Below are 23,174 nucleotides of genomic sequence, written 5' to 3' on the forward strand. Positions count from 1 at the left end.
TGGTTAGTATCCGATGCTCGTGGACGAAGATGCTGCTTGGTTCGAATCAAGCATTCCTCCTCTGAGGCCCTCGTAAAACGCGGGTATTAAACCGGCGCGTTCGCGGTCGTCAGCGTTGAACGGGCCCTTTAGCTCCCCGCGCCAGCCCCGGCGGACCTCCTCGCGAAAGGTCGGTATAGGATCGACGCCGTCCTGCGCGCAGCAGTGCGTGAACCAGCGATGGCCGGCGGTGACGTGCGTCACCTCGTCGTGGTGAATGATCTCGAGCACCTTGACGGACTCCGCGTCGCCCGCGCGACGGAAGCGTTCGATGGTGCCTGGGTTCACGTCTAACCCACGAGCTTCGTGGACGAGGTGGATGATGGCGAGGCGCGACCTATCGTATTCCTGCTGTGAACATGCAGCCGCAGGTCCGAGAACAAAGGGACCGACCTCAGCGAATCCTTGGTCACGAGGGCTGACTCCCATAAACCGGCGTGTACTGGAAGAGAACCATAACGCACACCTTATTACGAAGCCAGGTCAGTGGAAGACGGCTACATAAGGAAGACGGTGCGCGCGCACCCATTTTCTCCAATCGCGCCGCTAGCAGCGAAAAGTGCTTTGACTCGTCTAGGGCGACTTTGGCAAAGTCGGCGAAGAAAGCCGGAGGGAGCGGGGGGTTGTGTGTCGGCCCGAATCGCGCGATGATATCCCAGCTAGGTGGACGGAACCTCAGACCTCCGCAGCTCAGTTGACATGCAGACTCGCGCTTACGCCAAGTCGATGCTAACGAGGAAACATGAGGTTCGACGGCCTATGACCGAAGTCGGTTTTGGATGCACTCACGCCCATTGCTCAATGTTCGCCAGCGCGTGCAGCATCACGGCGGCCTTTCGCCGGTTCCCGAGCGTCTTCACTGCAGCCGGGTCGACCGTATTATTTGCATACTCCTTATGTCGCGGAGGCGTTTCCGGCGGCCTCGAGGCCGTGGACGACCGATGCCCGATGGAGCTTAGTTGACCGGTATGGAAAAGATGAACTGCATGCCGGGTACGTGCGACCTGGGCCGCCATTCAACGAGATACATTCAGGACAGTTCCAGGGGCGACGGTTATGCAGCCTCGCTTACCTTCAGCGTCGGGTCTGGGGTGTTGAGTATGAGGACAGCCCAGTCTATGAGAGTCTTTGGCGCGTTGGCTTCGGGCACAATGGGTTCGGTCTCGTCCGAGGAGGTATCGGGTTTCTCTGTCGGAGGCAACTGGGACGAGGCCGTCGCCGGCGGTGGATCCGCAAAATCTGAAAAACGAATTTGAGGAAAAAGGACTGCAGCTATAGTTGTTCTGGTTTTCACCTTCCGAAACAGGCCGGAGTTCGACAACGCGCCAATTGGAACCATCGTCAGGAGGCTGGAGCCATACATATTGCTTATCGTCCTCTGCTGTTCTCGGCCGAACTTCGACAGCATAGGTGCATGCTTTCAGACCTGTTTCGCTTTTGCCGGTTTGTAGATCAAAGTCGTACCTAGCAATGACGGGTCAGTAGCAAGGTATGTAAACGTCGTTTTCATGCACAAACCTATGCCAAGGGCAGACTGCTACCATGCTCGTCTCACACTCTTCGATCTCAGCATGGCTCATATCTGCACCAAGGTGAGGACATGAAGACTCCATCGCGTACAGGCAGTGACCATTCCTCGGGTCAGGCGGTGGAGAGACCTCTGCGTCACCCGCATTGGCATGAGCCGTAGACAGGCGAAAGAGAATAAGTGAGTGGTAGGTGCCCTCTTGCGAACGAAGTGTCAAGAGGAATCGCGTATGGGTGAGCAGGGTCTGCAATGATTCAACTCTGTCATTTCGTCGCGTCTAGCTTCTCCGCGGACTCTATTGCATGCGTGACGGAACCCACTCGATCATGTTGGGGCCGGATCCGAGAATTTTGCAAGGTGGCGCACTGCGACGATGACAGTCTCCGAAATTCAAGCTTCAAGAGGCTGCTAGCAAGGGACAAGATAGATGAACTACTGTACATAGATTCCGGAGCCCCCACGGCGATCGGTAGTCCAATCTTTGATCACCAGCAGCTGGGCCAGGTCATGTTGCAGCTCACCGGAGGGCGCACCGCCACCTGACGACGCATCACGTGCAAGCACCACCATCATTTTGTATTTCAATTTGCAAAGCGGGGCCGCAAGCAATGTGGATTGGGATGAGAGAACAGCAGAAGACGGGAGCGCGCTTTTCCGTGCTGATGGACGGTAGCCGACCGAACTTGCGCTATCCAACCCCCGGCTCACGCCATCCTTGCCCACACTCCATCCTCCGTCGATCTCCTCAAGTACGGGGCCAAAATCTCCGGACGTGTTGCTAGTGTTCGAACCACGTCCCCCTCGCCTTCCCTTCTTTCATTCTCCAACTCCTCGGAGCTCTGAGACCTCAGAATTTGACTCAGGAAGCAACGATGGACACCGAAAAGCAATCTCGCACCAGCTACTCGGGTGACTCTGACGAACTCGTCGATGAGGTCACCAAGGAGGAGCTGGCGTTCGAGAGCAACAATGCTATCAAGTACCGGACATGCTCTTGGGAGAAGGTACGCTATCCGTTGTAATTCAGGCGAGGAGGACGAGCCGATTGATCATTCCACTCAGACGGCAGCCCTCCTCTTCTCCGAGTATATCTGCCTTGCTATCCTTTCCTTTCCCTGGTCATTCTCAGTCCTGGGCATGGTACCCGGCGTACTTGTCACAGTCGCCGTAGCCGCATCCGTCCAATACACCTCCCTGGTGCTCTGGCGGTTCTGCCTCGCAAACCCCCATGTCCGGGACGTGTGCGATATCGGACGGCTCCTCTTCTCCCGTGCATTCGGCGAGCAGTATGGACAGATTGCGTACAATATCACGGCCGTGTTCTTCGTCCTGAACAACACCTTCATTCAAGGTTTGTCGATTTTTTCAAGAACATGCATCTCGTACCGCAATCATCTTGACCGCCCTATGCATTTACAGCGTTGCACTGTTTGGTGGGTGCAAAGCTGCTCAACACGCTCTCTGACTCGGCCGCGTGCACCGTCGTTTTCTCTTTCATCTCCGCGGCGATCTGCTTCTTCGTCTCGCTCCCGCGGCCGCTCAGCCAGCTCAGCGGCCTCGGCACCTTCAGTGCCGCCACCATGGGCATCGCCGTCCTCCTCGCGATAATATTTGCCGGGATCCAGGACCACCCCGCGGGTTTCATCGAGGACGCGGCGCCGATCGTAACTAAGTTCCCCGTCGCGGGCACCGGCTTCGTCGGGGGCATGTCGGCGTTCTTGAACATCACATACACCTTCGTCGGCCAGATCACCCTCCCCTCGTTCATTGCTGAGATGAAGAACCCCAAGGACTTCCCCAAAGGTACATGATTGTCCAGCTTCTTATATCGTCAAACTCAAGTGCTGATTTGATTTTTGCAGCTCTGTGGGCGGTTACAATCGCCGAGATTGTTGTGTTCACGCTTTGCGGCGCAATCATGTACCACTATGTCGGTAAGTCGTGTTTCAACTCATTTGATTGAGCATCCGTTGACCACGGACGCAGGCAATCAATACATGACCGCTCCTGGTGTGTCTCCATTTGAACGTCTCAACAAATATTGTACTCAAATTTCGTTGACTCTAGCATTCGGCTCTCTGCAGCCGACTTACAAAAAGATTGCCTTCTCCTTCGCGATACCGTGCGTTTCATGATCCTCTTGTGGAATTGTCCTCGCCTGACGATGTCCATAGGACTATCGTTTTCCTCGGTTCGCTGTACTCCGTGAGCATGCTCTCATCCTGTATCGATCTCGGATATGGTTCCTGACCTCGCCTGCGCAGTCCGTGACGTCCCGCTTCATCTTTTTCCGTATCTTCTCCAAGACCTCGCGCCATCGCAATGAAAACACCGTCGTTGGTTGGGCTGTCTGGGGAGGTATCGTCGCCGCCACATGGGTCCTCGCGTTCATCATAGCCGAGGTCATTCCGTTCTTCTCTGACATGCTCAGCTTGATGAGCTCACTATTCGGTGCGTCCAATTTCCCTTATGGTATCCTCCAGTTTCTCACGAACATGATGGTTCAGACGGATGGTTCGGGTTCATCTTCTGGGGAATGGCCTACCTCACCCTCTACCCCGGCGCGAAGAAGTGGGCAGGGCCGTGGCGGTCCGCCGAGACGATCCTGAACTACTTTTGGATCGTGTTCGGTCTGTACGTCCTCATAGCCGGGACATACGTGAGCACCTTGCATCCTCTCTCCGAGTCACCCCCTCATCGATTGTTTCATCAGACCTCGATTAAGTCTATTATCATTGACTATACGGGACAAAAACCCTTCACATGCGTGCGTATCCCGCCGTTCTACATGTAGGCCCGGCTGACATGTTTTCCCCCTTCACAGGCAAGCAATGCTATATGATGTAATCGTAGATATAACCGATCGTGTATAATCTCCCTGGGAAGCTGCCTGTAATAGTGGCCTATAATGGCATGAGAGCTACAATATGCTCTTGCAACCACATCTATCTTCGAAGCATACGCGTTCCTCGGGGATCCCCGACTAAGTTGTCTCTCACGAGTGATTCGAGAGAAGTTGATTGGTACGCCCTTTTACCATGTTGATCAACGACCGTGATCTCTTTACTATTCGCAAGAAACCACTCTCGCGTTGCATTCGTGTCGATTTGTGGGGACCGTCGAGTAATAGAGACGTTCTGTTCCAATCATTATTGGAAAACCCAATACTTCCCACTCGCAAACTCCCTAGCTCCTGGCCCGGATCTCAATACCGGATCTCAATAATTATTGGGAAACAGAACGTCTCTAATGCAAGCTTGAGGTACGGAGCGAACTTATGTCTACATCTATTACATCATGTTTGATTTGTATATTATCCAGGGCTTCGGAGTCGCTGCCGCCATATTCGCGTCAGAGCGGCGTCATCCCCGACGCGTCCGTCTCCGTGCCGCGTTCTGGGTCGTCAAATAACACGATTGCTCGCATGGCTATCATCCGTTCGCGCCGTTTCCCCGCAATCAGGAACCCGTATTGCGTGCTCGATGGCTCTAGATAAGCATGATCGGACCACCGCACGGACGGACCCATCATAAGAGGGCGACCAGGCAACGCGGATCTGCCGTCTATTAGCTCTCTCCAGCGTACTCTCCGTCCACCGGAACCCACAAGACAGACGACACGATGGTTCCCGCACCCATTGCTCAGCGAGGCTCGCTCGGCCGATTCGAGTCCATCGACGAGACGCCGCACATCGGCACCCGCTTCCCGAACCCAAACACCCAGCTCTCCGCGTTCCTCACCGCGCCGGACGGGGACGAGCTCATCAAGGACCTCGCCACGCTCGTCGCGCACCGCGGCGTCGTCTTCTTCTCCAACCAGGACATCACCCTCGAGCAGCAGAAGCAGCTCGCGACGCGCCTCGGCGAGCTCGGTGGCAAGCCGAAGGGCAGCACCCTGCACAAGCACCCGATCTCTGAAGAGACCAGCGAGCTGGGTGCGGATACGAGTGTGATCACGTCCAGGGGGTACGAACCCACGTATTTCCGTTTCTAGGACGTGTTCGCTAATACAGTCGCATCACAGCGGCATCGCGAGGGCCGGATACGTGAATGGATCCCGAGCAAGCAAAGGATGGCACACAGATATCACCTTCGAGCCCGTACCATCGGACTATGCTGTGAGTCACACGAGCTGCGCATCTATCCTGAAATAAGCTGATGTTCTCCCGTGTGCCAGATCCTCAAGCTGCACACATTGCCCAGAGGTGCGCCTTTACCAGTTTTTACGTTCTCGAGTCATCGTATGCTGACTATTGGCGGATTGACTAGTCGGCGGTGATACTCTGGTGAGCTGCAACACTTCTACACGTAGTCGATCACGTCCTAACTTGATCTCTTCAGTGGGCTAGTGGATACGAAGCCTACGATCGCCTTTCTCCCGTTATGCGCAGGTTCCTGGAAGGCCTCACGGCTGTACACGATGCTCCCTTCTTCCGCGAGGTGCGTACTTCTTCCATGCTACACCCTTTGCGAGTGAGATCTGATCAGGTTCGGTAGATGGCACGTGCGGAAGGCAAAAAGATGCAGGATCATCGCGGTCACGCTGAAAACACCGGGGAGGCTCTTGTCGCCATTCAGTTCGTGACTCCTTCTCATCGGGCACTCAAATGAGGACTGAGCATTTACTCTTCCTAGCCCCGTTATCCGCACCCATCCCATCACAGGGTTCAAGACGCTCTTCGTGAACCGAGGGTGGGCCCGTTCTTTCATCTAAAGATGCTCGAATCCCTGACCGCGTAACCAGATTCACGAAGCGCATCGTTGAGCTTACGGAAGACGAGTCTGACGCGCTGCTGGATTACCTCTTCCGGCACGTCTCCGAAAACCACGACTTCCAGGTGCGATTCCGCTGGTCCACCAACGATGTCGCCATTTGGGACAACCGATGCACATTCCACACCGCTACGTGAGTTCTCATCAGATTTCCCATAGCTATGCATCGCTGATGAAAATCCTGCAGGAACGACTACGGAGACGAACTGCGCGTCGGAAACCGCGTCGTCAGCATCGGCGAAAGACCGTACTTTGACCCGGCGTCTAAGTCTCGACGTGAAGTCCTGGGTAACGCGATCTAGCGCCCCTTTAACGCTCAACGCGTAGCGCGTCCTGCATACTTCGGATAATTCGGTGTTGTATTCTACTGTCATATGGGATGGAAATAAACTGTACTACTTTATGCAATGCGTGATTAGGATGAGCGGAAGTTTTACTAGGCAATTACAATCAAGATGCGGGCGAGACCAGCGCTAACGCAGAATCACATATGGTCGTCGAGAAGGAGCTCAGCGGCATTATCATGCTCTTTTTCTCCTATTCAACTCGTGAACCGTGGACTCAAAGACGACTAGGGAACCGATTGTCAGTGTCGTGCGTGTCAACAACCATAAATCGTAGGGATCATTCAGCTGTGCCTTGGCCTCGTAGCCTTGCAACTCTTCAACCTCCTGGGAAAAAGTGACCAAGACGAACGATCCAAGACCAATAGTCGCATGTTTTCTCGAAATCATTCGTCCTGTGGCAAGAGGGACGTTATCGAAGGGTGTGGCATCGTCGTTCGTATGGCCCTGTGGTTCTGTTTCTTGCTCGGCGACAATACTCGATTGGATTTGGGAGTCTCCCTTTCTGACCAAGCTCCAGGTGGGCGTCTGGCTATCTTCGTGCACCAGCTTCGCCTGACATGCTCGAAGGTTAACTACGCCCTCCCGGAAGAGCGGCATATACAGCGAACCTCGCGCGAGTTGTTGAACTGGAGAGTCTCACCGGACGCCGCATGTACCAGCCTGTGCAAATGGTCAGCTCCTGCGCCTCGTAGCTCTGCACAACGCCACTCGACGAACCTTACTCTAATTTCGCCGTCTGGAGCATCGTCACCCTCGACCTCAACACGCCATCTCGCCACAGGACAAGACGTCCATGCAACCGAACCTTCGCCGCCAGATCGTCGACCTCCCATCATGAACAGTCCGGTTGACACGCTGCGAATCAGGTAAAGGCCGCCGTCTTCGCCTCTGGAACTAGGGGCAACATCCCACTACAATGGCAGCAGGACATGAAAGACAGGTCATTGAAGTAGCGATCGAACGGGTGCTTACGAGCTGATTATGGCCGTCGTGCGGAGACCACGCAATCAACGTCGTACTGTCTGCACCTGAGAGATCTAGCGCGGACCCAGTAGCAATGTCAATCAATTGATAGATCCCATGGGGCAATTGCTGGTGTCGTGCATCGGATGGTTCAATATGAGAAACGGGGCTGGAGCCAGACATTTATAGCGAAGAAATTTTGAAGGATAACTGGGCGCTCGATCCTCCCCATCGTCGCATTTATACCGTCGTTGTCGCGGCGCGAGGATCGCTCCTGGCGGAGCACCTCGTGTATTGTGCACGCTCGGACGTGGCGCAATTTCCGCTTCGGGTACTGCACGTTTCGGAAATGCATGGCGTCTCCATTACACCTCGAGAACTTCGGACGGAGCCTGAGCACGCAACAACGCGCAGGGTCTGGATCAGGAATACAATTCGGTGTTCACGGGGGTGATAAGTATTAGTGGTGTACAGTCTATCATACGCGATCAGTCCCTTGTAATACATTACCCAAGACAGACATCGATATACATTCCAAGCTGAGATATGGTTGGAGGTATAACACTTGGAAGGTTCACTTCATCTTTGCATAATCGTCATTTCAACTGGCTTGGATGGGATACGCGCTCGAAGTCGGGCTGATGCCTTGGATGTTCTCGAAAGGCCCGTAAGAAGCCTGATTCACTTCGACCGGCCACGCAAATCTGCGCAAATGTGTCTGTTAGAGACGCCATTGTTATCGTTCACCCAGAGATCGCCTTACCCTGGCATCATCATACTTTCCCACCATGCCGGGTTCTTGATCGCCTGCATGGAGGCGAGAGTCATTTCCGGGGAACCGGGAGACGGCTGTGCGCTCGGAGGGTACAGCGTTCCGTCCATACTTCCGCCAAAGCCAGAACCCGGATTAGATGAAACAGCACTCAACAGCGCGTCGTCCTCGGGCGGCGCCAGCATGACGGGCGGCAAAGAGCTATGCAACGACATCTGCTGAGCGCCGTAATCTTGACCGCCGCCGTACGCCCCTTGCTGTTGCGACAGGGAGTAGATCTGGTTGGACGCCGATGGTTGCATCTGGTGTCCGCCTGGATTGCCAGTGCCGTACTGCACCTGGTGGTGAGGTGGCTGTGGAGTCTGTCGATCTTGCGGTACCATGCCATCTTGACGGTGCTTCGTCAACAAACCGGCGAGGAAGCGAGCGTAAAGCTTGGGGGCATGGCGATCGTCGAGCGCGATTTCGGGCGAGCTCAGAATCTGAATCAGACGAGAAATGACCTCCAGAATCTCATGCTCGTCCTGAGGGGTTCGTAGGATGGCAAACTCGGGACGCAGGAGCTATTCAGGGGATGATTACTGTTATGCCATCACAGGAGCCATCCGTACTCACTTTGAGCAAGAAAGCTGATGCAAATGAAGAGAATAAGAACCAGCCTAGTTTGACAGTGTCATTCAATCACGAATGAGGTGTTCTCGGATATGACTAACCATCCGGGCTGTACCGCATCAAACCGGTCGGTACCAATCGTTCGATCATGACTCGGATGAGGGATTTCGCAGCGTTCATGCACTGGAAATAAAATGAACATCAGCCAAGGGCTATTGCTGATGGCAAGCCGCGATTTACCGTAGTGAACACAAGTTGGTCGTCAGCGGAAATGCCACGCTGGAACGCCTGCTGGAACGGGAAGGACCACATGACTAGTCTCGAGTAGTTGATGACGCTGACGACACAATGAATAAAACATTTCCATCAGCAGTATGTGGAAACCCACTAAGGGAGCAATGCTGCTCGGACAACGCAGACCGGGTCTAAGGGGGAGTGGGTCAGTCTTGCGCGGAGTGTACTATAGGAGGCACGTACCGTTCGGATCTGAGTCCTGATCGAATCGCATTTGCCATTCTTCGTAGTACTGGTTGAGGCTATGATCATGGTTCATGATCAAAGGGCGGAGGTCGGCGTGCTATCAGGCATATGAGTGTTCCTTCTCAGCACCAACAAACACCAAATGGACGGACCTGATTGATACCTAAGGGCGACGACGGATCGGAATAGATATCGCTGTGTACCCGACCAAGTAGACGGAGCAGTTGATTATAGCCACACATATGGATGTCATACTTTATTTCAACAACAATGAGACGACGTCGGGACGCTCGTGAACGAAGAAACATACCGGGCTGTTGAAGCGCGAGGTCTTGTAGAAGTCTCCAGCATTGCGGATGATACTGCAATGACAGGCTCAGAAGCGTATCAGGCCTCCTGAATGCAGGTCTACTCACTAGTCTTCCTTGATCGTCCAGGGTTTACCGAATTGGGTCGCCGTTGATCGATCCTGATTGAAGCATAGCATCCAGGCACGAGTCCTGTTGAGGACCTCCCGCTCCTGACGCTCATTCTGCGGCTTGGTCTGCGGTGGAACATGAAGGTTCAAGTCCATGGCAATCCTACGCTCATTCCGTCAGAAACCTGGTAGGTAATAGCTTCAAATGACGGCAGACCTGATTGCGAGGCCAGTATATAGCCAACTGCGGTCCTCCTCCCAGCGCTTCGCAGGCACACCATACATGGACATCAGCAGATACGCTTGGCATAGCTCAACTGTCTTCCATCCGTGGATCAACGCGTTGGATGCCTCGCTCTTGGCGAAATGCATAGCGATCGAATATATCTCGGATTTTTCGGGGCTATAGCGCGAGGAAATGGCACATACTGCCAATAATAATGATCGGTCAAGGACATACATTGAATGCATAACACTCACTGCACGTGAAGAGGAAAGGACATCGAGCGAAGACCGTGGACGGGGTGTGCAACACTGGATCGAGCAGAGGCAACCATATCTATTAACAACATGAGCATGATCGTGAAACTGCGGTCGAGGACAGATCCTCACGTTGACACGCTTGAAGAAGCTAAGGAAAGTCAATAAAGGCAGTGATGGAATCTATATGACCACTTACATGTCAAAGAGCTTGTCCACATCATCGGGGGTGACAAGCCCATGCAACAGGATTTCGGGAGGACTGTAACTTTCGATAAGCTTCGCCCGCATGCGGAGGTCTGTCGCCGGACCCGGTAAAAAGTAGGTCTCGTTGGCTACACCCTGCAAACGACGATTCAATTGATGATCTGAATGTGCTGTGCGTCCGGACTTACCACATCATCATCTTCGCCATCCTTGTTCTCATCCGCGCCAGCATCGCTCTTCGCCTTCGTCGATCTCGCTTGGTCGAGCGACAGATCCGCGAACAAGCCCAGGGGCACGGCAGCGTCCGGTATGAGCTTGGAGTCCGAAGTCACCAGACAATCGTCCAGGTCCTCCCACTCTGCATCATCCCCGGCCGCCTGATCCTCGTTATCTGACTCGTCCGAAGCGTCTTCCACCATCTCGCGACTGCGCGACGCGGCACCTTTCAGCGTGTTGGGCCCGTTGTGAGTGCGGATGCTGGACTGCAGACGCTCGAGCCATTGCTTGACATTCTGATTCTGTTGATCGGGAGGTGCGGTGGACATGCGGTATGCAGCAATGGACAACGGAGTAGCTAGGTATGGATTGTGGAGCTAAACGCGAGAGACTAAGCCAGCAATTTCCCAGGACCCTTAGATCACAACCCACGGACCTGTTTCAGCAGAGACTCAATGATAGCGTCCTTTTGCCGGATTTGCGACAGCAGGTATTCGCGTTTACTGTGACAATATGACATGAGCAACGCATGCATACAGCGAGGAGAGGAAGATGAAGATCCGGGGGAATGGAGGTTTGTTCCTTACTTAGGTGCACTCCGGGGCTTCCGGCCTTCGACGATACACGTGTGGCCGCTAGCCTTGCATCTCCGGCAAACATTCTGGTCTTTGGGAAAATCGCATTTCATCTGCAGAGTATAAAGTGAGCCCGTGCGCCCCACATCCTTGACAAATGCTGACCTTCAACTTCTTACAGTGAGTGCAAGCGCCGGGCCTGAGGTGATAGGTTTCAGGTCAGCGATCACTATAGAAGGTTCGTGGCACTCACAATCTCCCACTGATCAAAGGCTCAGGACCGCGTGTGGGGGGCAGGGTCAGGAAGGCCTCCGTATCGATACTGCCATCGCTCTCCTTGCCCTCCCTGCGTTGACGTTTCCGAGGTGTGGTTCTTGGTCGACCTCCGGAGGACGCTTGCGCAGCGCCCAAGTTCGCGGGTAGAGTCGCCGACATAGGCATGGCCTGCTCGTAGGGGGCGGGGACAACGTGCGACGGCGACGAGGACGAGGACGGAATTGAACTCGGGAGGAAGTGAGCGTCTGAGGAAGGGGTATAAACCCTGTCGCTGGGCGTTCGGCGTTCATAATCCGGTGCTGGCATGCCACCATTCGAGATCGGCTGGTGATTTGCCTCCGAATCGCTCAACGCCGGGTAATAGAGATTTTCGTTCTGCGAAGGAAAAAAAAAACCGCGAATGTTACTCCAAGGTGTACAGCCTACGCCGATCGCTGACGCACCTGATCCCGGTTGTGTCCATAGCTGCCCGCGGAGACACTCCGGCCGATCTGTGGCGCGTTGCGATTAGGAAACTTGCGTACGGCGATCTGAGGATCAAAGGAGCCGCTGGGCACCGAGGAGCCCGGGAACGGAGGCTGTTGGACGAAGTGGTATTGATTTGGGAGATGATTTGAGTTCGGATGCTGATTAGGCTGATCTAATGGCTGTTGGTCTGCCGTCGAGTGTTGGAAAGCAGGGTTCGAAGGCGCAGGATGGCCTCCAGATTGGAAGAAGCCGAAGCCTCCCTGGCCCTGGGCGTAGGCGTCGACCCATTGCTGATAGTCCATCACCGGCTGCTGATCTTGTGCATGCGCGGGGTCGTAAAACGAATAGTTACCACCTATCATACTCTGTGCCGGGTCGACGATCCTGCCGGTGCGAGGTACCGAGGGCGAGCTCCGGGAGTCGTAAGGCCGGAGAGTGTCCGAGTGGGGAAAGGTCCAGGAAGCAGGCCCGTCGTCTCTCGGTGAGGCGTCGACTTCGGTTGTGCTCAGAGACGTAACCTGGACGTTGGGGGGCGCGCCCTTCAGGGACTCGGCGGGCGTGCAAGTCAAAGATGAGGAACGCACCAGTCCTCCACGAGCAGCGCCCTGCAGCCTCGTTGTTGGCGGTTGGGAAACCTGGGTCGACTCGGGCATTGCTATCTCCGGGTGTGACGTGATTCTTTGATAGCACTACTTCAACAGGACTACTGGGCGGGCAAAGTCGAACGGCTGCGACGCCCCTCCGAGAGTCCGCTAGGATGGGCGTAGGCTGGAGAAAAAGAGGCGGTGGGGGCGGGACACGCAGTCAAGTCAGCCAACCCAGAGGCGAGCTCAACGGGGCGCCCGAAGCCTACGGCAAGCCACCCTTCAACCTCCCTAAACAAGTTGACATCTTCACGTTGTGGCTTATTGTGTACTCTGCCCAATTACTGGCTTGTGATTGTGATGGTCGCGGCGTCAGCTTTGCATCTCAATCGCGGGCTGGAATGGACATCTACGACGGCTACAGATCAACCCGCTGTAGGTAAGAATAACTGGTATGTGCACAACCGCAACTCATTCTCGCATGATCACAGTTAAAATGTTTGCACAGCGCTGGTGGCTCTCAACCTAAGCGACTTAGCCTCTTTGTGCGTGTCCATCCGGGTCGAAAGTTTTCGACTGCGCGAACATCGGGTATCCAGAGTTCATGCATGAAACCGCAGCAGCCAGCCCATCGATATCGGCGTGCCTGGAGCCCGTACTTACCGCCGGCCTAAAGAGACACTCCGTTGTCAAGCGCTTGCATAAGTGCCTGATTCGACAAATTGTCGGCACATCGAAACCCACCTTCATTGATGGTGATCGACTGGCATTGAGAAGCGAATAGTGTCAACAACGTCTCGTCGCTCGCACGTTCAGCGGTCGGACATTCCTGACGAGATCTGTAGCGCTGTTCATGTCTGGCCGAGCGGTCGTTACCATGGGGTTTTAGGCAAATCCCGAAAAAATCCTGCATGAGACTTTCAAGGCTGTGAAGCTGCACATAGAACACAGGCACAGAAAACGCACAAGCTGAACATGAGGTGCTTTGTAACACAGCGGCTTTAAGGCAGAATCGCGAAATATTCGCAGACGAGCCTCGATATCGATAGGGCCATCACGCTTGTCTGAATTCCTTGACTACAACGTGAGCACTCGTCGAGTCTCATCGTCGAAAAGAGGCTGGTCAGCCTCAGCCTCAATGGCCGTTGCCCCGGGTGACAGGCGTTTTGTACCTTTCAGGTCTGTGTGGGAGCGGCCGACGTACATGGAATATGTGCAGCGGGAGAAGATAGAAGGTTCATCGATCAGACCGCGGTCCTTGACAAACTTCAGTGCACGACGGCGCTGGCGCCGGGCGCATGGAAACAGGAACTCCCGTGTCCCAGAGCCGGCGGAGACCACCTATAATCATAATTCATACAAGATAATATGAATGCACTGCTTTAGTACGATGTCCAAATATCGATTTGAAGCTGTATACCACAGTGGTAAGAATAGAGCTATACTCGAACAGCACACTTATCCGTGCAAATCATATCTCAGAGCCGCCAGGAGGTACCGCATTTACTTTATCTCCATATATGCCTACGTGCATACTATATAGTCCAAACTTCAACCAATGTGCGACCAACAGCAAGTATCATTGATGAATAAATACGTTAAAGGCGTAGCCGTGCATACGTACATGTTTTGAGCTGCATGTCTGATTTAAGCTGTGCTCATTATTGACGGGTGAGACTTACATAGACGAACAAAATTGCTAGCAGCGAGATATCGGAGTCCCGCACACAAGAGCTTTTCATGTCTCTATTCGCTGGTTATGCCGGGTACCCCCTAATAGACCGGAGCTAAGTTACATTTAAAACTTACAAGTCGAATACTAACAGGAAGCATAGCCACCATGAATCGGCTTTCTGATGCACGTGACTACACATCAGAATCATCGCCTTCGCGCGCGTCTCCTGCCGCACGCGTTCGCCTCTTGTCTACCTACGCCCCTATCCTATTCCACATGAAGGACGTTACTGCAACGAATGCATCTAACGATGCCCAGAAAACGACGTAACATCCACCTTTCATATTGCATAGCGCATCTAACTAATCCCTTTCTTCCTCAAAAACAGAAAGAAACGAGGCAGGAAGCCTACCCTAACTAAGAGCGGCGATTCACAGCCTGAGAAGCCTAAGAGAAGGCGAATAGTTGGACGGCTCGCTGGTGTGTTATCTTTGCCGATCGAGGTCATGGAAGAGGTACGCACAGTGCAAACTCAGTTTTCCTTTCAGAGGTTGATAATGCAGCTACAGATTTTCGGACATCTACAACCACTGGATGTTCTTCATCTCTCCTGGACGTCCAAGGATTTCCACTCGCTGCTTATGCGCCGATCGTCTGTCTTTATCTGGAGGGCGGCTTTTGCTAACGTTCCTGATCTGCCGGATCTACCGCCAGACATGACCGAGCCGCAATACGCTCGCCTCGCGTTCGCTCCATTATGTTCGGTGAGCGTCCATTCTACCCCGCGCATACAATTTAATCAGACAATTCGCAGTTCTGCAACAGCCCCGGGGTTCGTAAAATTGAGTGGCGACTTCGTTGCCGTGCATGCCCCCGTTGCGTTAAATCTGAGTGCGTTCATCTTTCTTCACCAATCTCACGGATTTTTCATATTCTCAATAGACTGGAGGAACGGTATGACTACGAGGGCATATTCATACCTTCTCGACAAACGAGTATGTGAATAAACGTTAGTTCGGTCCTAGCTGACGTTTCAACCAGAGTATTATTATCGTTATATATTCATCAAGTCCGTAAGAGAGGAGTTCTGTAGACAGGTGTCAGAAATGGACGATGCAGCAGCGGAAGTCTTCAAAAAGCAAGCTCGCGATCGTGTGAACGCCATCAATGCAGTGCGTGGTTTTTGATCGGTGCTCTTTCTACGATGCTCACGGCCTGCATATAGCATGCTAAACTCTGCGAACAATGGTCAGAGTCGCGTAATCGCGATCGTGCTGTAGTACTTGCCGGCATTCGCGATCAGAGGTACGAAGAGTGAGTACATGAACCACGAAGCGATTGCCTCCTTACTGATGATGACAAAATAGAGTGGTCAGGAGGCTCACGGAGATGGGGTGGGGAGAGGATATCGAGAAAATGCGGCCTCCTGACCTCCTGCGTCATCATCAGCTCGTAAGGATAAGCAAGAAATTGACCGAAGGAGGTGAGCTCCTATATACGCTCAGTCGCACACACCTAATCCCCGTAATCACGCTAGGATGGAAGAACATTTGTGCATCGCTCGTGGAAGTCATGGAGGGCGTCAAACGGGAACGTTTGGTGCGCGATCTAGAGGCACTTCGCGACGCAAGGAGGCTTACGGCTGGGGTGGCTCTCAATCGTTGGAAGATCAATCTACTCAAGCAGGAAGGACACCTCCCCCTCTTACCCGACGTTGCAGATTTCGTGCACTGCCCCGAAGTCAAAGCCATCATAGATTCCCCGGACACTAACACGATCACACCGGAGTCGTTCGATGCTGCCTTTGACGCCGTGCCCAATTTTGCCACACGCTGGCGAGTCGATGCCGACACGATGCTTGCAAGGAAAGTCCGCAAACAAATGCGACTCGCGAGCCCAACCGATTTCAACGACGATACCAAGCCGGACCCGGATGTTCTCGACGCTATGCTCAACCGGCTCAAATTGGCCAAAACTGTGTTTATTTGCAGCAAATGCGAACCGCTCTCGATGTCATGGGCGGATTACGGCACTTGGTCTGACTCTGATGATGGCTACGACTTCGTCCATACCTTCCCGATCAAGCCCCTTTTCTACCCATCGGTCTTCGCGCACGAGTGTAGCAGGCGGTTCAAGCGCATCAAGTTCATGAAGTCCACGGGTGTGGCAGAATACCTTTGGACTGATAATATTCCGGAACGCTCGACAGACTTCGTTTCTGACCAAGCGTGCAGACAGCGATGGTCGCCCGGGTGCCTGAGCCTGCATGATGAAGCGGAGCGAGCAATGGAACAGCTGCTCAAATCTTGCGGCTTAAATCCGGACACGACGACCGCAAAAGAGATGGAACAACTGGATTACCGGTTTTCATGTGGGTTTTGTCACAAGGTGATGCCTTGGAGGACGACTGTAAGCACTCACCTCTTCATGCATGGGGGATACTTCTGATTGTCACTCCTATCGCAAAGATTGGACACCATCGAATTCACGATAACAGGGACATCGCGTGGACTCGCTTGGGAGAGGAAGATGCGCAGCGCGCCCGAAATTTAGAGAAGTCAGGCATCACCAATGACAGGAGCGATCGGATCCTAACCCCTTGCACAGGAATGTTGAATCTACACTCGAGAAATGGCAATGTGTCCATTGCATCGACCTCCCTTCGGAAGTTGGACCGAAAACCATTGATGACTTGAAGAAACACGTGGAGGATTGGTAAGCGCCGTCGTCCTCATATTATATTGGTTGTTGAGAGCAATGCATACGCTAGTCACAATATTCATGAGCCCCTCGTGAATCAAGATTACTTCCAGGCATTGGAGCAGCCACAACCCAACGCTGTTCAGCTTTGCTGAGCAGCAACAGAAGGACACTACTGATACATGTGGTTACAAATCGATGCGAGCGCAATCTACAGGTCCTCCTCGTCATGATCGTTCTGTACACTAGACTTTGGGTACAACGCCCAAGTTGACCATAATGCTGCATCTGCAGTTGGCGAACTGTACCCCCATGTGATAGCGTAGTGATCTAGAACTAGATCAAGCTCCTCAACCTCGTCCAACATCTCAAGTTTGGATATCCTGAGAAGTAGGTATAGGTCAAACACGATGTCTCCGCCGAACTGCGACGGTGTCTTACCTTTCAGACTCGCGTACATCGATGTAGAGGTATCGGACATCGCGGAGCGTCAGTGCATGAGCACCAGTGAACCCGTGTTGCAGAAACCGGGCGGCAAGGCTTTGTTTCGACGGATATGGTGTGGCTCCGGGTAACGATATCCCTCGCGCCTGGGTAACATCAGCCATGTCGTATCCACGTATCGCACACAGCACATACACTCAGATTGTTGAGCATGACCCTGCCAAATGAATCTCCTACATTGAACATTTCGTAGACAACCGCACCGAGCGGAGTGAGGGTCGGTTGACAGTAATCGGCAAACCGTTCGATGAGACGGTTTGATTCATCCGGGGTCATGTAAACGAGTACGCATTCAAATATCAGCAGGACAGGTATTCCCGGTGAGAGCAACGGAGCTTCGCCTGTCTGCTGTGATTCGAAAAGTTGATTGAGAGTGTTAAGCTTGCGAAGATCTGCTGATAGCAGGTGATATTTGCGAGCATGAAGTTCGCAGCCCCCTCTCCCTGGTGATAGTCATGGAATCAATATGACTTGCATGAAATCGACGGGAACGGATGTCTATTCACTGATCTGTATTTGCTCCGCATCGCCCAAGACCGTACTCAGTTCTATACTCTTGCGGATCGCTTTCGCTTTCTTAACGACATTCTCCTCCAGGTCAAGCTCAACATACGAGGCGAGCGCCGATGATTTGGGCCCAGACTACTGAAGAACTATGAGCAGACACTTCACCGGCGAAGTGTGTGTCGTACGGCAATCCGCCAAAATCTCGTGTCACTGCCGGCACCGAGACTTATGATCTGACATTGCTTTCCTTGCTGCAAGCTCAGATCCAGCCATCTGTCCACAAGTTCATCCAAGGCAGAGGAGCGCAGATAGGTACCAATGTTGATCAACGGTGGTCGAGGCGTCTGAAATTCGGGGCGCGGAACCAAGTGTGCGATGAAAGGGTCGTGCAAATATCCTCGTTTGACCGCTGACAGCCTCGCAAGAGCAGCATCAGAGTCTGTTTGGCGGACCGCGGCGTCCTTGTCGCGTTGGGGACCGACAGCGATAGACCGCGAAGTACGTTGAGGAAACGACAGAGATGAGGCCATGCGTAGTACCCTGAAGCTCAGGCAGGCTGATGATTGAAGGAGGTTTGACGCGAACGCGCGATGAAGCGCTTGCCGAGCTCGCGACCTCGGCGCCATTCACGAACAGGATGTCGGTTTTCAGAAACACACTCGAACCCACAAAGCCGGCAATGGTACATCGCGATGTATTGGTTCAGGACAAGTGACAGGTGCAGCGCATGGCAGGCGAGGAGGAAGTGGTATGAAGAAACATCGTGTCGCAAACTGAGAAATTCATTCCATTGTCTATGAGTGCAGCCGCACGAGATATGACTACAACTTCGACTTCTCCGCCTTTATTGAGTAGTCCGCCTCCTCAAGGATCGCGATTGCCATCCGGCCAATGATAGGAAACATCGCTACTTGTGTACTGGCGTTCTCAGAACTTGCCTGCCTTCTTGCGTAGCGCGCCGCGATACCTTGCGAGATGATTGATAGCTGGAATCACGTCTTTCGTCATTGTGTGGAGCATAGCAGGGATGTCAGGGACCGTACTCGGAAAAACATCCAACTACGAGCGAACACCATATCTTGAAGTGGGAACGGCTGGTTCGTCATCTTGCAGAAACGCGCCTCCAGCTCATCACGAGAAACGGCCAATTCTTCTGGTGGTAGGTTCTTGAATGTACGCATCAGGGTCGCCTTCGTTAGATCAACACCTTGAGGTAGTAATGAAGGCTCGACATTCCAAGGCTGAGTCAAGTTGGCAAGATCTGCGAGCTGCGGTCGCCTAGTGTGAATGCATATCGCGGAAGAGAATTAACCGTGGAGAACGTACAGGGCTGCCAAGCGTACAGAGCTCCCAGTCGAGAATACCAATCACCCTGTTCTCCGTTTTGTGGAATATCAGATTGTCAAGCTTGTAGTCGCCATGGACAATCCGAAGCCCCAGCCGGCGTTCGTCCGGTAGGTGCGTCCGATACCATGTGATCATCTCGTCGAAGAGGGGGATCTTCCCGGTCTTTCGGCCAGTTTCGATATCAACCGCCTCCGCCTGCGCGAGGGACACTTTCGTCAAGGACTTTATCTGCCGAGGGAAGTAATCCGACGAGGGTCCAAACGAAGACAGCCCAACATCTGCGGGAGAAAGGCAGGCGAGGTTGGCGAGAGCGCCAACGGCAGAAAGCCAACTGGCGTGAGGAGATGGTCAGAATAGCGCGGAGGTCCTTCATCAGGCGGTAGGCGCACCATTCCCGCTGGTCTTTGAGCGACACACCGGGCATCCTTACGTCCGTGAATATCCGCCCGTCCAAGAATTCCATGACATAGAACGGCGTCCCGATCACCGAGCTATCCTCACACAGGATAACGGGTTCGGGTATGGGAACCTTACGTTCGGCAGGCGTTGACGGGTTGGTATTGTGTTTGTGGAGGGCATTGAGGACGGTGAATTCTCGTTCAATTTGATGCGCTGTGGGCGACAGCAACTTTCCTGCGGGCTTCTTGCGTAGCACGAATCGTCTTTGCCTTTCACAACATGATCAACGGGTCGCTCAATCTCGGTGCCAGGTTGAGTTATGCACCTTGCGTCGGTGAGGAAGTATGTGGGATTCGACTTGGAGCGGTCGTCAACGGGTCTGAAACGTTCATTGCAACAATCTCACCTGACCGAACTACCACAGAACGATGAGACACACTGAGGAAGACGAACCACATAACCCCTTACGCACCTTGAATTGCTTTACGTCCACCGGTTGCGATACCGCAGGGACATGCCGTTCCAAATATTGGTTAAGACGCGCAATGTCGATGTTGGCGCGTATCTCGCCATATTCCCCGCCAACTTTCCGAGGGCTAGACATCTCGACGAGGGAACAACTTGAACCGTAAGGGCTAGGTTATGTGCTGCGTCGGGGACGAACAGCTTCCCCGCATTCCTTGTACAGCCGGCACTTGGAGGTCGCCGGTGATCCAGTATCAGGTGATTGAGGTCCGGTGGTGGCGGAGCGGGGAACGAGCGCAGCGGGAAATGCCTCATATGTAAGCGCTCCGCCTCTGAGTCTGCAACGTCAAGTCGGAGGGTCGAATACCTCTATCATCACTCGAAGTCAAATGTTTTCAATCCAATACATTGCCTTGACAGAAGATCATTAGCGTATGGTAATCGTCTACACCAAGGCATAAGTAGCAATATTGAGAGGGGGTACGTGATCGAAAGCATGCAGACGAAATGAACTATAGGCAGAGTGGTGTACTTTTAAAACATATGCGTGAGTCTAGAGTATGCGGCGTGAACGAGTGAGAATGCGGGCAGCGTGCGGTTCGTAGGCGACACTGCGATGCAAGCAGAATGAAGACGACGAAATGCGAGGACGGATCGCAAGGTGAAAGGCAAAGGCGTTTATTCCTTCTTCTCCTCCTTCGAGGCGTCGGGGCTGTTCTCCGCGGCCCGCTTCTCGTATACCTTCTGGAACAGGCCAAGGGATGCCTGTTGAGTCTCGTTGATCTTTTCGCGGATGCCTTCCGCAGTCAACGACGCATCGCCAGCCTGGCCCTTGGTGGCGAGCTCACGGAGCTCACCGACGAGCTTCTCGACCTTCTCCTTCTCCGCGGTGTCAAGCTGGTCCTTGAACTCGTTCATCGCCTTCTCCGTGTCCACGCATACGGACTCCGCCTTGTTGGCCTCCTCAATCAGTTCCCTGCGAGCCTTGTCCTGCTCCGCAAACTGCTCCGCGTCGGCGACCATCCGCTCGATATCCTTATCGCTGAGACCTGAGCTGGATGCGATGGTCATGCTCTGGTCCTTGTTCGTCGCCTTGTCCTTGGCCGTGACGTGCACGATGCCGTCGGCGTCGATGTCAAAGGTGATCTCGATCTGAGGGACACCCTTGGGTGCAGGCGGAATGCCGACGAGGTTGAAGTTGCCGAGCAGCTTGTTGTCGCGGACGAGCTCACGCTCACCCTGGAAGATCTTCACCTCGATGGCAGTTTGGCCATCCGCGGCGGTCGAGAAGGTCTGAGTCTTCTTCGTCGGAATGGTGGTGTTGCGGGGGATTAGCTTAGTCATGATTCCGCCGAGAGTCTCGATACCGAGCGAAAGAGGGGTGACATCGAGCAACAGGATGTCAGTGACGTTGCCAGCGAGAACGCCAGCTTGGATAGAAGCGCCGATAGCAACCGCCTCATCGGGGTTAACGCCCTTGTTGGGGTCGCGGCCAAACACCGACTTGACGGTCTCGACGACCCGCGGCATACGAGACATACCACCGACGAGGATGACCTCGTCAATCTCGCTAGCCTTCACACCAGCGTCAGCCAGCGCCTTCTTGCACGGGTCAACAGTGCGCTGCACGAGAGGTCCGACCAATGACTCGAACTTGGAGCGAACGAGCTTGCTGTTGATATGCTTGGGGCCGGAGGCATCGGCAGTGATGAACGGCAGGTTAATCTCGGTCTGCGAGGTTGACGAAAGTTCGATCTTCGCCTTCTCAGCAGCTTCTCGGACACGCTGAATGGCCATGCGGTCACCCGACAGGTCGATGCCGCTCTCCTTCTTGAACTCGTCGAGGATGTACTTGACGAGCACGTTGTCGAAGTCCTCACCACCCAGGTGGGTGTCACCATTCGTCGACTTGACCTCAAAGACGCCCTTCTGCATCTCGAGGATAGAAATATCGAATGTACCACCTCCAAGATCGTAGACGGCGATAACGGACGAGTCGTTCTTGTCGAGACCGTATGCGAGCGCTGCCGCGGTGGGCTCGTTGATGACACGGAGGACATCGAGACCGGCGATCTGGCCGGCATCCTTGGTCGCCTGTCGCTGCGCGTCGTTGAAGTACGCCGGCACGGTGATGACCGCGTGCTTCACGGGCTTGTTGAGGTATTGTTCCGCAGTTTCACGCATCTTGACGAGAACCATCGAAGACAGCTCCTCAGCCGACTAGATGCATGCTCGTTAGCATGATGAAAGCGCGAATAGGATTACATCTAACTCACGAACTGCTGGGTCTTGCCACCGTTCTCCACCTCAACCGCTGGCCTGCCGTCCGGCTTCGGCACGACCTTGAATGGCCAGTGCTTCATGTCCTCCTTCACCTCGGCGTCCGAGAACTTCCGACCGATCAAGCGCTTGAACGCAAAGACGGTGTTTGCGGAGTTCACGATCGCCTGACGCTTCGCAGGAAGACCGACGAGGCGCTCTCCATGCTTGGTGAACGCGACGACGGACGGCGTCGTCCGGGCACCCTCGGCGTTTTCAATGACTCGGGACGTCTTGCCCTCCATAACGGAGACGCAAGAGTTTGTTGTTCCCAAGTCAATACCGACGACGGGGCCGGAAACCTTTGAGTTCATGTTACGCGCAATGAGCGAGCGGGGGATGCCCTGTGGAGAAGGAATTAACGATGCACTCGGTGTGACACTAGACAGGGGACACACCGCATAGTTGCCTGCGCGAGGCACATAAGCACGAAGGGATGCACGAGCAGCGGTGAACATGACGGGAGGAGGAAGGGAAAGGATGGGGAAGCGCTTCGTCACAGCTGAGAAATTTGAGGTCGC

At 53.9% G+C, this 23,174-nt stretch overlaps 9 protein-coding genes across 9 annotated transcripts; 3 read left to right on the forward strand and 6 right to left on the reverse strand.

Annotated features, from left to right (window-relative positions):
* Positions 1-3: 3 nt before the first annotated feature.
* Positions 4-1,652, reverse strand: PUNSTDRAFT_72515 (DUF455-domain-containing protein; the record flags this gene model as incomplete). Its single annotated transcript, XM_007385954.1, has 7 exons — positions 4-376; positions 433-505; positions 541-713; positions 829-1,043; positions 1,112-1,278; positions 1,334-1,503; positions 1,558-1,652. 7 exons carry the CDS (start codon positions 1,650-1,652, stop codon positions 4-6), a joined length of 1,266 nt encoding a protein of 421 aa, XP_007386016.1.
* A 590-nt stretch (positions 1,653-2,242) lies between these two features.
* PUNSTDRAFT_105592 (uncharacterized protein) lies at positions 2,243-4,514 on the forward strand. Its single transcript, XM_007385955.1, has 11 exons — positions 2,243-2,571; positions 2,630-2,918; positions 2,987-3,370; positions 3,430-3,501; positions 3,554-3,577; positions 3,635-3,689; positions 3,742-3,772; positions 3,832-4,018; positions 4,075-4,226; positions 4,281-4,334; positions 4,392-4,514. The coding sequence occupies exons 1-11, from the start codon at positions 2,440-2,442 to the stop codon at positions 4,407-4,409; spliced, it is 1,398 nt and encodes a 465-aa protein (XP_007386017.1). The 5' UTR covers positions 2,243-2,439; the 3' UTR covers positions 4,410-4,514.
* A 674-nt stretch (positions 4,515-5,188) lies between these two features.
* PUNSTDRAFT_136392 (taurine catabolism dioxygenase) lies at positions 5,189-6,641 on the forward strand (the record flags this gene model as incomplete). Its single annotated transcript, XM_007385956.1, has 9 exons — positions 5,189-5,532; positions 5,591-5,684; positions 5,744-5,771; positions 5,836-5,852; positions 5,908-6,006; positions 6,064-6,143; positions 6,202-6,258; positions 6,311-6,472; positions 6,527-6,641. 9 exons carry the CDS (start codon positions 5,189-5,191, stop codon positions 6,639-6,641), a joined length of 996 nt encoding a protein of 331 aa, XP_007386018.1.
* A 763-nt stretch (positions 6,642-7,404) lies between these two features.
* Positions 7,405-7,832, reverse strand: PUNSTDRAFT_115088 (uncharacterized protein; the record flags this gene model as incomplete). The annotated part of the gene is made up of 3 exons (XM_007385957.1): positions 7,405-7,512; positions 7,541-7,597; positions 7,659-7,832. 3 exons carry the CDS (start codon positions 7,830-7,832, stop codon positions 7,405-7,407), a joined length of 339 nt encoding a protein of 112 aa, XP_007386019.1.
* A 576-nt stretch (positions 7,833-8,408) lies between these two features.
* PUNSTDRAFT_72698 (uncharacterized protein) lies at positions 8,409-11,354 on the reverse strand (the record flags this gene model as incomplete). The annotated part of the gene is made up of 15 exons (XM_007385958.1): positions 8,409-8,984; positions 9,037-9,080; positions 9,135-9,216; positions 9,274-9,370; positions 9,422-9,458; positions 9,511-9,610; positions 9,666-9,767; positions 9,824-9,875; positions 9,930-10,094; positions 10,149-10,359; positions 10,412-10,490; positions 10,544-10,562; positions 10,611-10,753; positions 10,807-11,211; positions 11,271-11,354. 15 exons carry the CDS (start codon positions 11,352-11,354, stop codon positions 8,409-8,411), a joined length of 2,196 nt encoding a protein of 731 aa, XP_007386020.1.
* A 3,564-nt stretch (positions 11,355-14,918) lies between these two features.
* Positions 14,919-17,267, forward strand: PUNSTDRAFT_136395 (uncharacterized protein; the record flags this gene model as incomplete). The annotated part of the gene is made up of 11 exons (XM_007385959.1): positions 14,919-14,927; positions 14,982-15,176; positions 15,227-15,303; positions 15,355-15,407; positions 15,454-15,584; positions 15,638-15,726; positions 15,780-15,895; positions 15,950-16,821; positions 16,881-16,969; positions 17,020-17,127; positions 17,183-17,267. 11 exons carry the CDS (start codon positions 14,919-14,921, stop codon positions 17,265-17,267), a joined length of 1,824 nt encoding a protein of 607 aa, XP_007386021.1.
* A 56-nt stretch (positions 17,268-17,323) lies between these two features.
* On the reverse strand, positions 17,324-18,653 carry PUNSTDRAFT_71852 (leucine carboxyl methyltransferase; the record flags this gene model as incomplete). Its single annotated transcript, XM_007385960.1, has 5 exons — positions 17,324-17,495; positions 17,554-17,702; positions 17,752-18,059; positions 18,123-18,258; positions 18,309-18,653. 5 exons carry the CDS (start codon positions 18,651-18,653, stop codon positions 17,324-17,326), a joined length of 1,110 nt encoding a protein of 369 aa, XP_007386022.1.
* A 237-nt stretch (positions 18,654-18,890) lies between these two features.
* On the reverse strand, positions 18,891-20,493 carry PUNSTDRAFT_127288 (kinase-like protein). Its single transcript, XM_007385961.1, has 7 exons — positions 20,342-20,493; positions 20,276-20,284; positions 20,195-20,226; positions 19,860-20,138; positions 19,450-19,801; positions 19,167-19,391; positions 18,891-19,109 (listed from the first exon to the last, which is right to left on the reverse strand). The coding sequence occupies exons 1-7, from the start codon at positions 20,471-20,473 to the stop codon at positions 18,945-18,947; spliced, it is 1,194 nt and encodes a 397-aa protein (XP_007386023.1). The 5' UTR covers positions 20,474-20,493; the 3' UTR covers positions 18,891-18,944.
* Positions 20,494-20,725: 232 nt separating this feature from the next.
* PUNSTDRAFT_127289 (heat shock protein) lies at positions 20,726-23,128 on the reverse strand. Its single transcript, XM_007385962.1, has 3 exons — positions 23,052-23,128; positions 22,611-22,997; positions 20,726-22,554 (listed from the first exon to the last, which is right to left on the reverse strand). Exons 1-3 carry the CDS (start codon positions 23,109-23,111, stop codon positions 21,013-21,015), a joined length of 1,989 nt encoding a protein of 662 aa, XP_007386024.1. The 5' UTR covers positions 23,112-23,128; the 3' UTR covers positions 20,726-21,012.
* Positions 23,129-23,174: the final 46 nt, after the last annotated feature.

The sequence above is a fragment of the Punctularia strigosozonata genome (genome assembly GCF_000264995.1).
Source record: "Punctularia strigosozonata HHB-11173 SS5 unplaced genomic scaffold PUNSTscaffold_10, whole genome shotgun sequence".
NCBI classification, from domain to species: domain Eukaryota; kingdom Fungi; phylum Basidiomycota; class Agaricomycetes; order Corticiales; family Punctulariaceae; genus Punctularia; species Punctularia strigosozonata.

What these genes read in the sequence shown, in the direction of transcription:
- PUNSTDRAFT_105592 (XM_007385955.1), top strand. Translation starts at nt 2,440, where the DNA reads ATGGACACCGAAAAGCAATCTCGCACCAGCTACTCGGGTGACTCTGAC. An exon ending in CCCCAAGGACTTCCCCAAAG is followed by an intron (nt 3,371 to 3,429) that starts GTACATGATTGT and finishes TGATTTTTGCAG; the next exon opens with CTCTGTGGGCGGTTACAATC. An exon ending in GCCTTCTCCTTCGCGATACC is followed by an intron (nt 3,690 to 3,741) that starts GTGCGTTTCATG and finishes CGATGTCCATAG; the next exon opens with GACTATCGTTTTCCTCGGTT.
- PUNSTDRAFT_127288 (XM_007385961.1), bottom strand. Translation starts at nt 20,473, where the DNA reads ATGTCTAGCCCTCGGAAAGTTGGCGGGGAATATGGCGAGATACGCGCC. An exon ending in CTCAAAGACCAGCGGGAATG is followed by an intron (nt 19,802 to 19,859) that starts GTGCGCCTACCG and finishes TCCTCACGCCAG; the next exon opens with TTGGCTTTCTGCCGTTGGCG. An exon ending in GTAGTTGGATGTTTTTCCGA is followed by an intron (nt 19,110 to 19,166) that starts GTACGGTCCCTG and finishes ACGTGATTCCAG; the next exon opens with CTATCAATCATCTCGCAAGG.
- PUNSTDRAFT_127289 (XM_007385962.1), bottom strand. Translation starts at nt 23,111, where the DNA reads ATGTTCACCGCTGCTCGTGCATCCCTTCGTGCTTATGTGCCTCGCGCA. An exon ending in CTCGCGCAGGCAACTATGCG is followed by an intron (nt 22,998 to 23,051) that starts GTGTGTCCCCTG and finishes CCTTCTCCACAG; the next exon opens with GGCATCCCCCGCTCGCTCAT. An exon ending in GTGGCAAGACCCAGCAGTTC is followed by an intron (nt 22,555 to 22,610) that starts GTGAGTTAGATG and finishes GCATGCATCTAG; the next exon opens with TCGGCTGAGGAGCTGTCTTC.